Source organism: Diabrotica undecimpunctata, chromosome 3 (assembly GCF_040954645.1).
Source record: "Diabrotica undecimpunctata isolate CICGRU chromosome 3, icDiaUnde3, whole genome shotgun sequence".
NCBI lineage: Eukaryota > Metazoa > Arthropoda > Insecta > Coleoptera > Chrysomelidae > Diabrotica > Diabrotica undecimpunctata.
Window position 1 is genome coordinate 17343409 of NC_092805.1, and position 17326 is coordinate 17360734.

The following is a 17326-nucleotide window of genomic DNA, read 5'->3' on the forward strand; positions in this document are numbered from 1 at the left end:
AGCTTAAATGTGGTATTATAGGCGGATCTTACGTATATCCTGGGTTGACAGAGTAACTAATGTGGAGGTCCTGCGTAGAATGGGGAAAGAATGTGAAATTCTCATGACCGTCAAAACTAAAAAGTTGGAATATCTAGGACATGTAATGAGAAATCAAGAACGTTACGGCCTTCTCCAGCTGATTCTCCAAGGGAAAGTAAATGGTAAGAGAGGACCGGGAAGAAGACGCATTTCCTGGCTTCAAAATTTACGAAAGTGGTATAACACGACTACCACTGAACTGTTCCGCGCTGCAATAAACAAAGTAAAGATAGCCGTGATGATCGCCAACATCCGGAACGGATAGGCACTTTAAGAAGAAGAAGAGCTATGTAGACCTTGACAAAAAAGTGAGAGATCAAGTACAAAAAGCAAATAGACTGGCAGGATGCCTTAATAACACTATATGGCGAAACAGACACATTGACACTTAGATGAAGTTAAGAATTTATAAAGTCAGTGTAAGACCAATAATGACAGATGCCTCAGAAACAAGACCCGACACGCCACAACGCAAAGGCTACTAGAAACGGCAAAGATTAGAGTACTGAGAAGAATTACAGGAAATACGCTGAGAGATCGAAAGGAAAGTGAAGATATTAAAAGAAAATGTAACGTACAGTGTATAAATAAATGAATACAAAATAAAAAAAAGAATGCAAGGGATAAGTCACCAAAGTGCTTATAAAGAGGAAGAAGAAGAAGAAGAAGAAGAAGACATTGGGTTTTCGTGTTTAACTCTATTAAATGGCTTTTGTGCATTTTTTAATTATACATATATATCCCAGTTGACATCACTAAATCTTTAAAATAAAACCTGAATTGCAAAGAGTACTTTGCACGTACCTAAGGTATCGTGGAATCTGTACTGATTTCGAGTTAAAATGACCACAACATTCGATAAAAGTAACTAACAAAATGAAAAATGATCTTGCAAATCTACAATTTATTAATAATAAATCATAAATCAGATAATTTTTGATTTATTTTGACTTTTGTTTATTTTGCTATTTAAGTTGTCTCCTTTCGTACGTAACAAAGCATAAAAACGCTTTTTCTTCGTGTTTCCCTTACAATCTTACATATAATTCAACTTGAAAAGATCTGGTTGAAAAATTTAGGAGCTTTCAGGATAAAACAAGACGTTAGATTTAACTGATGATAACAAATAAATTGCTTCGAGAAATTGTAAAAAGTTTAAGTGAAAAGTAAAAGAAAAAGATTGTCGGGGATTTAGGTATGGGAAAAATAATTCCAACGGGGTTTCATTTATATTGGACTCCGGATTACGCTATCTAAGACGTTCCAAGCAGGATTCACGAATCACTTATACGGGATAACATGTAGTGGTTATGTTACACACAGTTTTTGTTTTTGGAAATACTCAAGTTAGGCTCAGATTTACAATATTTATAATTTAAGGAAAAAGACAGTTAAGATTTGATTTCACGTACAGTGCGTCTGTGTATCTTATACGTATTTCACCCTAATAGGGATCATCAGAGACGGCTATTTACAGTCGCTCTGAAAGTGAAAATAAATCTTTTCTGTCTTAAACATGGCTTCGTATAGACGGAAATAGCGACATCTGATATTAAAATCCGTAAACTAATTTTCGAAACCAAATTCAGATTTTTGCTTTAATCTGTGCCTTCTAAGAATTGCAAGGCAAAACACACGTTAAAAAAGATATTAATAGAGACATAGGGAATCCAAAAATTGCATTCCACGACATGTCTCCTCAACTAAGCAAAAAACCTTAGCGAATTTGGTTTCTAGTACTCGCACAGAGTATATCGGAATAAAAGGAAAAAGACAGTTAAGATTTGATTTCACGTACAGTGCGTCTGTGTATCCGCCTTATACGTATTTCGCCCTAATAGGGCTCTTCAGAGACGGCTATTAACAGTCGCTCTGAAAGTGAAAATAAATCTTTTCTGTCTTAGGAAGCAACTCTAACATGGCTTCGTATAGGCGCAAATAGCGACGGAAATAGCGACATCTGATATTAAAATCTGTAAACTAATTTTCGAAACCAAATTCAGCTTTTTGCTTTAATCTGTGCCTTCTAAGAATTGCATGCAAAACAGACGTTGATAAAGATGTTAAGATTTATAATTTATTTAAAACTTTATATAGATATAGTAATCCAGCGTCGAATCTAGAATGTCAGAATTTAGAATGTGATTAAAAAATTGTACATTGTAATAATTCTCCTTCTTTTTCTTCCTCTTTATAAGAAATTCTGCTTGTTCATTAGCAGATTAATATCTCCATGGAAGGTTGTCACTCTTTTGGGCTATCTCCCTATACTTCTTCTGTCGATTGGTGAAGTATCTCTTGACATTGTAATAATTGTATATTGTAATCCTACTCCTACTTTAGGCTTATATGCCTGCAGAGCCTCATAAATAACTAAAAGTTTAGCAGATATCACTTTATACAATTCAAATAAACAATAAAGTCAAAAACATACCCCATTTATTGCTTTTATTCAAATACTCTGGCTTTAATGTATTTTTTCTTTTCAGAATTCTGGCAGAGAATGTCAGCTGCCGCCTGGATCACACTCTCAGCGTTAACAGTCATTTATCTTACATTATCGGGATTGGTGTCGGCACAAGGATCTCAGAGAGGCCCGACAGGATCTCCGCCCCTATCGGGCAAGTGTAAAATATATGAGTTTCGGTGCGCCAACGGACGGTGTATTCCTCAGAACAGATACTGCAATAACAAGAACGAGTGTGGAGATGGGTCAGACGAGCCAAGGTATTGTACAAGTAAGTCGAGCCATTATTATTTATATATATTGTTGGTGAAGAAAAGGTTCTCAGAAATGGTTATTTAATTACTTTTAATTTTTCCGTTAAAAGTGTCACCAAGGAATGGAATAGATTCTAGATATGCAAATATGCCTAGAAGTATAAGCAAAGAAACTAGTTAACAAATTCATGATTCAAAGAATATTGCACGTCTTTTCCCATTCGGATATTTGCGATCACAGTAACGTAAATAATTTTATCAACTGATGTTCTTAATAGTTCGATGGATAGCATCAGGTCCACTTCCTTAGATTTTTAAGCCATGATAATATTCTCCGGACTGTATCAGCGGTCAACTATAAAACCTAGAAACCAGAACACTGCAATATACTACTGACATAAAGTCCCAAGAATCACCTTGAGTTTACATTTCAAGACAATTCACCCGACCGAATTCCAAACCAACATATAAGTACAAGAGACAGAATTTGTGTACTAAAATTTCAGTCGAACCCAATGAATCTGAACGTCATCGAAGTATATACACCAACTAGCCAAATAAAATTTGCATGTGTGTGAGTGTGTTTAGATAAATGACCTTGGTTAAAATTTAGACCAATTGGCCAGCTCAAAATTTTATTAAAATTATCATTTCCATATATACAATCTTCTAGCTTTAGCTGATATGCATTATAAATACAATAAATACTAATAATAATTAATACTAAGTGCTAAAACTAAATACTAATACTAACTATATGTAGATATACAGTGATGAGTGTCTTACCACCCGGCAAAATAGCGGAAAGGATAGATTAAGTTGTGAGATAGTACGAGATAAGGCTAGTTATTAGACGTGTCTATTTGTCTTCAGTCATAATTATACGGATGACCTCGAAAATATTTTGTTTTAATAATTTCTGATGTTAGAATAAATGATTGAACAAATTAAGATATATTATAGTAAAAAAAACATTAATTAGTAGCGATTTTAAATTATAAATCTTTAAGTTAGTTAATAATAAAAATAACTTAACTGAAATATTTGACGACACTAAAGGTAGGTATGTTCTTTTCGAAAACAATTTTTGTATGTTAAATTGGTGTAATAGTTTTAGAGACGTGGTCTATTGACAAGAAGGTTGGGGTTCAATTCACACCAAGGATAAAATTTTTGTTTTATTCAATCAAAAAATAATAAAAAATATGATACATATTAGGTAAGTTTTCAAAAAACTCATTATTTACAATTTATTATTATTCCATTGTTATAAGATAGAAATACAAAATAATTCAAATTATATTTTAGTTTTACAGTCTTCAGTTGTAAATCCAAAATAATCCGGTGAAGACTGTTTAATGTCAAATCCATCACTAAATTCTCAGTGATAATATCAATTCCTCTGTACAGGTAATGATTTTCAAAACAATTGACAACATTGGAATGAATGCGCGCGAACAGCTGCCTGCTTTACAGCTAACCAAATCATCAAGCCTTCAGCCATCAAATAATAACATATCGAGAAGTGTTTTTGCACGGTAAACAGAAACGTTTTATTGAAAAAACAATTCGTAAAAATGGTTTTAACGGTCGAGGAAAAAGTGCAAATTGTTGTCTGGCATGTGAATGGATGATCAGACAACATGATTAGACAACAATTTGTAAATATGTTTCCAAATAGGCCGGCTCCAGCACGATCAACAATTCAGTCTACTATCCATAATTTTTTTTACTTATGGATCAGTGTTCGCTCCAAGAGGTGTTCGTAGACGAAAGGAGGTAAATCCAGATTTGGAACTAAGGAAAACTTTGATTTGTGCAAGTATTGAGCAAAATCCTACCCAATCAACATCTCGTCTCGGAGAACAATATGGAATTTCAAGATTTTTAGAGTAGGTAAAATTTTGAAAAGACATGGATACCGTCCCTATAAACTTCATAAATCCAACGAACAATTTCCTGGGGATTAATATAGACATTTAGAATTTTATCAAACTGCAATGGAAATGTCACATCAAGATGAACATTTTTTAGAGAACGTTTTGTTCACCGATGAATGTACGTTTTCATTGTAGGGCCGTCACAATTCAATGAATGGCGGTATTGGTCTCGAGGAAATCCTCGTCAGATTTATGTCGCTCGTACCCAGCGTTCTCGAAAAGTAAATGTTTGGGGAGGCATAATAGGGAATCATGTCATTGGTCCATTTTTTATAGACGGTATGTTGACTGTGCGGAAATACTTGGAACTTCTGCAAAATCAAATTGTCCCAGCCCTTCGTAATTTACCAATACCTTTCGATTTCATATGGTTTCAACACGATGGTTGTCCTGCACATAATTCTCGCATTGTCAGTAAATATCTCAGTGCGAATTTTCCTAATCGATTGATTAGTGGTCACGGAGATATTTTTTGGCCTGCAAGATCACCTAATCTTGCACCTTATGACTTTTTTAAGTGGGGATATCTCAAGTCCAAACTATATCGGATTGAAGACGATAGACCTATTTCTCTCCAAGAATTAAGAGAAAAGATCTTTGATTCAATGAGAGGTATTAGTCCAGAAACATTAACTAATGTTAGACGAAATTTTTATAATAGATTGGGTTATTGTTCTGCTACAAATGAAGGCTTATTCGAACATTTTTTGTAAATACATTTCATTAGAATAAAATACGTTTATTTAGAATATTTTTATAGAATTTCTACCTATTTAAACATTTTTTTGTAAGTACATTTATTTAGAACGTTCTTTTATGTTTGAAGAATTTTTACTTTATTTTCAAAAGTACATTGTTTTTTCAATAAGATTTTCATGTTTTACTATAAACACTTCTAATAAAGGCTGAAATAAATGTTTAGTGATTTAAAGCAAAACGATATAATATCTGCATAATTTCAAATTTTAATTTTTAAAAAAGTAAAACCTCAATGTTGGATTCGAACCCTGAGCGCCTGGATGAGAACATGATGCCTTGAACTCTGATCCACCAGACTTTTATAATTACTTAGTGACAGTTTGCGTTATTGTTCTGCTGCTGTTCAGATCATAGTAGAAATTATTCTTGGTTAATAATTTAAAACTTTAGATTCAATAATCAGTATTAATTAAATTATTTTATTCACATTTTTGCTTTATTGTGGTCAATCAGTTTTTACTTTATGCGAAATTAAAAAATGGAAATACATCACACATACAACGTTACACATAATAATTATGACCGAGGTGATTTAGCTCGAATCTATCGTCTAAAGGTGTGAGACTATCGATATTGGTAATGTAATGTAATGTAAATTATAGGTTTCTATCGATTATTTCTCACCTCTACGAGTTTCATCTCTTTTTATTTTACAATGTAACTGTGTTTTCTATCTCTTACGTTAAAAAGCCGGGTGGTAAGAGACTCATCACTGTATTTTTTTCCATAGCGCTAAGACCTTAACCCCATTCAACACCTCGGAGGTTTAGGCCCTTTTTGTGTTTTGTTTTTCATATATGTATTTTTTTATCTATTTTTTATTTGTTGTATATAATTATATGTTGTATATAATTATAATTTTTTTTTGTTTTTTTTAATATCAATTTTCATATCTTTTAGATGGTTACACAATTTTGTAGAAATTTATTTTACGTGTTGGTAGAATGGCATTTAAATTGGCGAGGAGAGTAGCTCCTGCTTGTGCTAGGAGTTTTGATATAAAAACATCACACAAAAATTGTCGTCTAAGATACAAAGGAGGCTCTGCTGCCTTGATTTCTAAAATATTTGTTGGTGTGCTTTTTAAACATCCAAGACAAAGTCGTAAACACTTATTTTTTTCCAATATTTAAACTTGAGTCAAACTTGCATTCCCATTTAAGATACGTCCATAGTCTATTATCACTGAATGTATTAGCGCTCTATAGAAGATTAGTGATATATTCGGGTCTGCTCTCCACTTTGTGTGACTAAAAGTTCTTAGAACATTTATTGCGTTTTCACATTTTTTTGTCAAGTGGTCATGTTCTTTTCAAAAGAGCTTCTGATTTAAAATTATGCCAAGGTATTTAACTGATGTTTTGTATGGAAATGTCAATGGTCCTATATTAATTTGGTTTGGTGGCTAATATCGTCTTCTTGTAAAGAACACATGACTGATTTTTCTTGACAGGTGCAGAATCCATTTTTTTGCGACCATTCGACATTTTTTTCCTTGGCGTTTTTTAATGCATTGATGGAAGCTTCAATTGACTTCTTTTCTGTATAAATGCAAAAGTCCTATGCGTATTGAAGTAATCTGATGTTTCTTCAGTAATAGAACTGATAACATCCGCAGTGTGTAACATAAATAATAATGGACTTAGGATGCTTCCTTGTGGCAATCCAACTGATGTTGATTTAGGCTATCTCGCTACAATTTCATTAGGTTCGCAATAACACCTTCTGGAATTTCTATGACATATAATAATTTATCTTTTAGTATGTCTAGATTAAGTACATCATCTTCTTCTTAGAGTGCCGTCCCCCTACGGAGGTTGGCAATCATAATGGATATTTCTATTTTTAAACTTGCTAACTACATCATAAGCTCCCTTAAATTCTAAAAATAGGCAGGAGGCTGAATTGTTTTAAGTAAATGCTAATTGTACATTAGTAACCAATGATGCTGTAACTTCTAATTTGTAATCATACAATGCAGTAATAGACAATTTCTAAAAAAATATGAAAAATACCATACAAAAGCTACTTGCCCACCAAGTGACAATTATAATAGGTTATTTTAATGCAAAATAGGCAAAACTGTGGAAGTTCATGACCTGCGATGTATTGTGGGCTGAAAACGGCATCTAAATCTAAATCTAAATTTTTGCACGAAGAATATCCTCTTTATTTTCAACACAGCATTTAAATAGACCAGAAAGTCTTTACACATGACGCTCACCAGACCTGTTTCCCGTTTATTGCAGCAAACAGTTTTACAAGATACCTTGGAAGGTATATGTTAATACTTTCCTGGCGCCCAATCATATCTTAGAGCAACTTCCATAATTTACCACTTTCATTTGCGTTATTTCTGACTGTTTGGTAAACCTTAAAAAAACTTACCCCCACCTTCTACTTTCCGACCTCAGATCACCCGTATATTATTTTTCCTTAAATCTCTGCGGCGGGCGAACTTTCGACACCAAATTGTCTTTGTACCTGGGGTAATCGAAGGGTCAAATTTTATTATAGGAAATTTCGACACCGCGGCGTAAAGCAGGTAGGTAGGTAATTAGCGGCGATGGACATTTGCACCCAAGCAGGACAAGCGGGTTTTCCCAATATTTATTGTCACGGCGGGGGGCGTGGCACTTGTGTACTTGTGACTAAATTATTTCAGTTGTAATTTATTTCTTGTTTGACGTTGACTTGTGCACGTATACGGATATTTAAAAAATGAGTTTGATAAAAAGTTCCCGTGGTCGAGATTTATTAGTGGTGGAGCATCATTCGTTCTCGAAACAGAAAGTGTTAAAAAGCGGCGAGATATTTTGGCGCTGCATCCAAAGAAACACTAAGTGTTCCGCAAAAGTGTTTACAATAGGCTGTGAGGACCTCACCATCACAAGAAGTGATTTGGTACATAATCATGAAGCCGATCCAAAAAAGCTTGAAGTAAAGATGGTAACCAATGCATGTAAAAGAAAAGCCCAAGAGGACATATCGGAGAAGCCTGCCAAAATTACAAGAACTGCTGTTGCTGAGTGTGATGTCAATTTGCTGACGGTTCCTGACATAGCTAGCATAAGAAACAACATTTACAACTGTCGTCGTAAACTGTTACCAGGTCCGTTACCAAGAAGCATATCAGAAGTCGATAACGCGGTTAGTAATTATTCTCCTAAAACCTGTCGCAATGAAAGTTTTTTGTTTTTAAATCATCCTGAATTAAATGTAATTGTATTTTCATGCGAGACAAATATTCGTTTGTTGTGTAAATTAAAAACTTTGTATATGGATGGTACATTTTCATACAGTACCAAATATTTTCTACAATTATTTACTATACATGGCTTGGAAAACGGACATTATGTTCCTTTAGCATACTGTTTGTTAAAGGACAAATTGTCAATGACATACAAAAATTTATTTTGTTTATTAAGGTCTAAGATTTTTGAAACATTTCAATTATCATTAGAGCCAACTGAAATATTTGTGGACTTTAAAAAAGCAATTCACTGTGCTTTATTGTATATGTGGCCCAATGCAAAAATTAGTGGATGCCGTTTTCACTTACACCAAAACTGGTTTAAAAAAATTCAATCTTTGGGTTTGGTACAAGAATATAAGGATACAAATTCAGAAATTGGAAAATGGTTAAGGCATACGTTTGGTTTAACTTATTTAAATCCAGCAGAAGTTGAAGAATGCTTTCTTTATGATTTAATGTCTTCTTCTTCTTCTTCTAATGGCGCTACAAACCTTTGTGAGTATTGGCCTGCTTAACAATGTTCTTCCATTCTGCCCTGTCGGATACTTTCCTTCGCCACTGCCTGATGTTCATGGTTTTAAGATCCCTCTCTACGTCGTCTATCCATCTTTTACGGGGCCTTCCTCTTGTTCTGTTTCCTTGGGGCTTCCATCTCTGGAATACTTTTACAGCTCGATTATCTGGCATTCTTTCTAGGTGACCAAGCCAGTTTAGTCTTTGTGATTTTACAAATCTGACAATATCTGCGCTCTGCATTAGTTCATCCAGCTCGTGGTTCATTTTAATTCTCCACGAACTATCGCTGCATTGGGTTGGTCCAAATATCTTCCTTAGTATTTTGCGCTCAAATATTCTTAGTTGATTTTCATCAGTGGTTGAGAGGGTCCACGTTTCACATCCATATGTGACCACTGGTCTAATGACTGTTTTGTAGATTCTCAGCTTAGACTCACGATTCAGTAACTTACTTTTCATTAAGTCTTTGTATGCATAAAAGCACTTATTACCGCTAAGAATCCGTGCTTGTATTTCTTGACTGATGTTGTTGTTGTCATTTATTATTGAGCCTAGGTAGGGAAAAGTGGAGGCATATTTGTAGGTATGGTTGTCTACCTTCATGATTTAATGTCATATAAACCTATAAACGCAACATTTGATATATATGCAGATTATTTACTGGAAAATTACATTTTCGATAGCGCTCTATTTCCACCACACATATGGTCTAATCAGAATCCGTCTATTGCGAGGACCACAAATGCCTGTGAATCCTTTCATTCGAGATTTAATTCTTCTTTTTATTCAACACATCCTTTTATTTTTATTTTTATTGAAAAGTTAAAAGAATTTCAAGTAGACACTTATGTCAAAATAAATAGTTTACATATACCAGCAAAAATCAAAGATACTACTGTTAAGGCTAAATTGGCATTTTTGGAGAAAATGATGGATAAACTACGATCCCAACAAATACGTAGGTTAGATTTTATAAAAGCTGTATCTTATCATTCCTATAATAGCAAATAAATCATTGTATACAATAGTGTTGCCCAAAATCGGTCTTGGTCTTGCAGTCTTGGTCTTGTTCTTGCGTTTTTGCAAGACCAAGACCAAGACTGCCTAATTTTAGCAAGACCAAGACCAAGACTGACCGTGCAAGATTTAAGCAAGAACAAGACTAAGCCTGCGAGACTCTTGCGTTTTGCAGTTAGGACTGAATGTGGTTTTAGCAAGTATAGTAGTTCGGGTATAGGCTTAAAGACTCAATGAGACGCAAAAAAATGTAATAAAAATTTGAAAAACTGAACTAATGCGCATTACAAACAATACCATAAACATACATACCGAATCAAAATATTCATTAAAAAAATACATTTGACACGTGCTCAGAGGTCGAGATTACAAAATAAAATATTTTGTACATTCTTTTCCAGTACACGACTTCTTGGCTCTGAAATTAATTGTCCATATTTTAAGAATAGCCGCCCTCTAATCATAAAAATAATCTTTTTGCATTGCGACCCCGACAGTAATATCGTATCGATATTTTTTAAAATATGTCACCCAGCTAATAAAAAATATAATTGTTACGGACACCCACTTAATAATTCAATTTTTTTCCCATTATAGTTTAGTCCGGAGGAATCTAAATAAACAAATCTTATCGGCCTAAGACTATAAATTGTTTCTGCTGAGTGTGCGATGAGATCATTCGGTTAAACAAAATTTGCTGAAAGAGCGCGAAAGTAACGAGACAAAATTAATAACAGATAATGTCGCCTACCATAACAAAATACCGAAGTATTTAGAATAACGAAGTAACGATATATAATTCTCGGTTTAGTTTTAAATTGAGCTTTACTTTGAGTTTAATATAATAATTGTTGAAAAATTTACAATTTAACATGAGGGACAAAGATTCAAATAATTCTCGTCGGAGTAGTGAGCGTTGGAGTTATAGATCTAGAAGACCTAAAAGCAAATTTGATGAGTTTTTCAAAATAATTCATGCATCCCTAATTGGTTTGTGTAAATTGTGCCTACATAGAAAGGTTGAAATGAAAATGAACAACAGAAACACGTCAGGTTTAAGGAAGCATCTAATATCTTTTCACAAAAAGGAATTACAAATATTTCTTCCTGAAAATACAAAATTCGGTGGAGATATCACAAGCTTTTTAATAACCGCTGGTAAAAGTGGACTTATAAAAAAATATACTTATTTCCTTATTACCAATTACATATATCATATACCTACTAAATTTTGGTAAATTAATGTATTTATTAAGTAGGTCCTTAATTTAAAATAACTTCTTTTGATTGTCATTGCTTTTTTACCTATTCTTTATTTTTTCAAGTTTTTTATATAAAAGTAGAGATACGATTTCTAAAAACATTTATTTTGCTTTAATAAGTGAATTATAATTTGTTATCTTATCACCTAAAAAATCTGTGCCCTTGATACATGTATGTGGATTTTTTGCCCATCATGTCCATCAATCTCTTTCTAGGCAGATAATGTTCTTTATAATACAGGCATGCTTATGTAATTAATTTGTGTTTTTTTTGTGTTTTAACCATGTTTTAGCACATGTAAGCTTAGTAAATGCAAACGTTTATTTATTAAGCAACAGATTGACTTCTGTGGGGCATGGTAGATAGCTGAGTTAGTTAGAGCATAGGCACGGTACGCTTAGATCGTGGCTTCAAACCCCACCCGATGTCAGTTGTTTAGACATTTATTAATTTGGTTGGTCTTTATTATGGCTATGTTAATTTAAGCTTAAAATGTACTGACTCCGTTACGTTGTTCTAAGATCTAAAGTAACGTTTAATAAATAGCAATAGACTAATGGGTAACTGCAAGACTTGCAAGACTCTTACTGCAAGACCAAGACCAAGACCAAGACCAGGAGTGCAGTACCAAGACCAAGACCAAGACCAGGTGTATTGGCGCAAGACCAAGACCAAGACTGTCTAAGTCTCGTCTTGTTCTTGCATTTGGGCAACACTAGTATACAAGTATATTAACGGTAAAATGTACAAAAATTAGGTACTAGTTGTATTATATTTAGATATTATTACAGTTATAAAGAAATAAAATGCACATTACTTTTATTAAAATAAATAAATTAATTAATTATGGTATTTTATTTATGTCGCAGCTATATTTATTTGGTGTCGAATATACCTGTAAGATAAAAACGGGAATTGGGGCTGGTGTCGAAAATTGCCATTAAATTTTAGTCGCTACCTGCTTAGTGTCGAAATTTCCTACGCCCAATCTCTGTCATATTTTGTCCTTTTTACAATGGGTTTCATCCTGTTACTATTTTTTGCACTTTTTACCTTTTCCAACGGCTTTGGTCGTGCTCTAATAAACCAAAGTGTTTAATTACATTTTGACGTAAAGTAATATATTGATGCAATAAATCAAGCGTTTGTACTTTATTCCTTATAAGTAATTTTCCTATAATCCAGTAATCAATTTGAAAAATTTATATAACGTTGACCAGTCATAAATTACACAACTGCACAACAAATCTACAGTACTAAAACCCTCTGCGTAAGACTTGATTCAATAACTCCAAATCCGGAGTTACTCGTAAATCATAAAGCGAATATGTATCATTTTTCTTTGCTGACCCAAAAAGTTAAGTATCGCTTTCAAAAGTTTCTTTATGCTCCTCGAGGTTGTGATGTTTGTATAACAAGGTCGAAACTCCGGGCGAAGGAAATCAATTCAAAGAAGTAAAATGTAAATTTATTATGTACAAGAGGTGTACGTAAAGGCAAGGGCTTCGTTATTATGGAATTAATGGGGCGAGTTTAAAATGTACGGTTTTAAATCTTTGAAAATTTATTTGAATGACAATATATCGCCGTTGCATCCGAAGAAAATAATTCTTGCACTTGCATTTTGTATTTTTTAATTAATAATTTTATCAGTGTATGGTGGTTTTAATGAAGAAGAAGTAGTCATTAATAATAAAAAACGTTAATTCGTATAAAAAAAACGGTTCTTGGATGTTATGATATGCGTTAATAATGTTTTTAAAGGATCGCGTCATCATAGAAACAAAATTTTGACATTTGACAAAAAAGGATACTTTATCTTGTTTAATAGCAACAGATTTTTTGCACTTTTTATTGCATTTACAAAAAGTTTTAATTTTATTCTAATAAATTTAGATCACCGTTAATTAGGGTTTGTGTGTGTTGATTAGCGTACATGTATGTATGTAGGTACGTTAATGTTTGTTATATGTATTACAAATTATTTAAATATTGTTAAAAGTATTGTCCATAACACTCTTACGATGTATCGTCAGACTAGAGAATACACTGTAAGACCAGGATCAGGCAGTAAAACGTGCAGAGATGTTCTAGCTAGTCTTTTGCTAGAAACTCGAGGAAGTCGAGTTTCTGTACGAACTGTAAGAAGAGTCCTGCGTGAAAGTGGTTTACGTTTTCATAAGGCAGTAACATGCCCTAAATTCACAGCAGCTCATCGAGCTCACAATATGAGATTTACAAATGATCACAGAGACTGTATTGTTCAGCAATGGATTGTTGTAATGTGTTCTGTTCCTGTTTTGCTTTTGATCTTCAGACGGACCCAAACGTGTATGTAGGCGACCCAGGGAACGATTTGCACCTTGCTGTGGTTTCACCCAGAACGCCGTTTGACGACGGAGGTGTTATGGTATGGGTGGATATTTCTTTCAAAGGACTCACCGAATTAGTATTCATTGAACATGGAACTCTAACCGCAGACAAATATATCCGACAGGGTCTGAACGACAATGTTGTTCGTACCCCCTTTAGTTAGGGATAATTTCTTATTTATGCCAGATAATGCGCATCCACATACTGCGCTAATCGCCACAAACTACATAAATACTGTCGGAATTCCCGTTTTACATTGGCCCGCTAGTAATCCTGACATTATTCCATTAGAACATTTATGGGACATTTTAGGAAAAAAGATTAAAAAGAGGCTACCATTTGGGAACCAAATGGTAGCCTCTTTTAGCCCTGGTAACCAAATATAATATATACCGCAAAAACAGATTCAGCAACTTCTTAGCATTGCAAGTGCACTTCTTCGTATTGAAATCCTCCGTAGATGTAGGAAAGGTAATACCCGATACTAAGCCTAAAGAACAGCAAACTGTGGGCAATTAAAATTTTATTTTTTTTTTGTTTAATTTTTCGATAAATGTTAATTTTTTTGCGTTAGTTATTACTTGCTTTTGGGGTACTTATTTTCACTATTATTACTTTCTTAAGTGTTTTAAAAGAACAAATCTATATTATTAATATTTACTTACTCTCCATTTAAACCACTTAACACTCATATAATTAAAAAAAAACGATAAACGATAAATACAAAATGCAAGTGTCCGGATTTTTTTGATCAGGTGTGTATATGTACATATTATATGTACATATATATGTACATATTATATGTCCATATATATGTACATATATATGTACATATATATATATATATATATATATATATATATATATATATATATATATATATATATAATATAGAGACTGCAAATATTTGCCGTATTTTTATTTTCAAGTTCACTTCTTGAGCATTTTGAATTACCTTTACAAAAGTCGATACTAAATACTATTAATCATCTGGATATATCTGCTCAAGTGGAATGAACTAAAACGACATTATCCTTAATACCCTCGGGATAATATTTCATCCACTGCCATAATTTGAAACCAAGAAATGAAATAAACTTCTCGAAACTCTTGGAATCATAAACGTACATAAACAATTTTCAAAGTAGGTTATATGAAAGATTATACTAAGTTTTATGGCAGAAAAGTAAAAATAAATCCTTAATATTTAACCCTTATCCGAGCAACACTTTTTACTTACGTAACCGGGCAACTCGGGTCCGTTGGACCCACCACTCGTCTTGAATGTACTATTCATAATTGCCTATATATCTCTAATATTCTTTTTTGATTTTTTATTGAAATTAAATTTAAATTGATTATTGATAAATTAAAATTAAATATTAAAAAAAACAATAGATTAATCAATTATTGCAATATTCACAAACTTTTTTAATTATACAGTTGCTTACATACATTTCTTCGTTTTCGTTACATTTTTATGTAAATCTCTCCAAGTATTAACTGAGACTACCCCAGCCACGTGTAAAATATTCTTAAAAAATGCAAAAAGACCAGCGGTTAGTCCGTCTTTTGCACATATACCTACTTAGAAATTATTTGGTCGAACGTCTTGACCCCACATGTTGTACTATTATAATAAAGTATCATATCTGGTTTTTGTCAGTCCTGTCGGATGTGGTTGACTCTTCTATAGTACTGTTGTGAATTTATTAAAAGGTTCAATATTTATAACACTTACGGATTTAATTTATTTCTTTATTTATATTAACTTATCTGACAATAATTTATTATATCCGTACGTACAAATTCGCGAGCGCGGGTCTTGAGTATTAACTCGCCCTCCATATAAAAATGTTGTATTTATATACGAAATCCTGATATACTGGAATAGTCGAGAACATCAAGTTGGAGAATTCACCATAATTTGAATCTAGACTTCCACCGAAATTTCTACAATAAAACAGAATAATTAGTCATAAAAGTTAGGCCAGTATATTTATCGTAACATTGCCCCCCTCTTAAAAGATGGTTCCTCCTGGAACCTTGTCGGGACTGGAACCGGAACTGTATGCTGGTATCGGCAACTGGACCCTCTTTTACAACTTCCAGTTGTATAAAAATGACAAGGGACGGTTTTCTCTCCGCACCAGTAACTATGCGGATTGCAACAGACTAACACCTGGACTTCGGTGTCTTTAAAGATCTCCTCCACCATATTTCGGATAACCCTCCAATCTAATTGGCGGCACTCCAACTTTGGCATGGCTAACTTTTGCACGTCGGACTCTAGTACGTGCTCTCTCAATTGAAGTAAGGCTTCCCATACATCTCGGTAGGTAGGTTGGTCACGGGCAGTGTCTTTTGTTACCAGGTAGAAAAGGTAACGTGATGCATCTTGGAGTTTCAAGGTTTTACCGGGAGCTGGCACCTGGCATTGAAGTTCTGCAACTCGACCAAACTTCCTTCGAAAGACGGATGCCAACCCTGGTGCGTCTTTGATACTGGCCGGGATGGTGAGGGCCAGCGAGTAGTCATCGGGGAGCGCGAGTAGATCTTGCTTTTCTTCAGTGGTAACACCATGTCTCGCTTTACCGGTACCTCCATAGGCACCCATGAATTCCTCAAACGTGAGGTCAGACACATCGTGGACTTGGTTTACTTCCACTTCTTCATCTACGTCGTGGTCACCTTCGAAAGACGCCAGCCGGTTATGATGTACTATCATCGGCTTTCCCTTCGGAATCTTGCTTATTCGGTAGATGACATCGTTGATCTTCTCCATAATGAGGTATGGACCTTCCCAAAACTGCTGCAATTTGGGAGAACAACCTTTTCGCTTCTTGGGATTATACAGCCATACTTTGTCGTTCTTCTTAAAGCAACCCTTTTCGGCTTGTGTATCGTACCGTTTCTTCATTCGGTCGCTAGCGATCTGAAGGTGGGAACGGACCAACTCATGTACATCGTCCATTCTTCTTCGTAATTCGATCACATAATCTTCACCTGCTACATCTTCTCCAGGTCGACACCCAAACTCTAGATCACAAGGTAGTCGCATTTCGCGTCCGAATAGGACTTTCGCTGGTGTCTGGCCTGTTGATTCGTTAACAGCAGATCTGTAGGCCATTGTGAAGAACGGAAGGTATTGGTCCCAGTCTCGCTGATGATCGGACACCATCTTTGTCAAATATTTGCCAACTGTCCTATTCATCCGTTCTACCATACCATCAGATTGCGGATGATATGCTGTAGTTCTTGTTTTCTTCATGCCTAGTCTATCACATATTCCTTGGAATAGATCGCTTTCGAAGTTCCTGCCTTGGTCACTATGGATCTCCAAAGGCACTCCAAATCGGCTGATATATTCTTGGATCAACTTATCTGCAACGGTGGCGGC

At 34.2% G+C, this 17326-nt stretch overlaps 1 protein-coding gene across 1 annotated transcript in view; it reads left to right on the forward strand.

The window, feature by feature from the left end:
* The first annotated feature begins 2576 nt into the window (after positions 1-2576).
* Positions 2577-17326, forward strand: part of LOC140436490 (uncharacterized) — a 246691-nt gene continuing 231941 nt past the window's right edge. Inside the window, exon 1 of the mRNA XM_072525350.1 lies at positions 2577-2819. Within this exon, the coding sequence (XP_072381451.1) occupies positions 2585-2819 (235 nt within the window). The 5' untranslated portion in view covers positions 2577-2584. The remainder of the gene's footprint in view (positions 2820-17326) is intronic.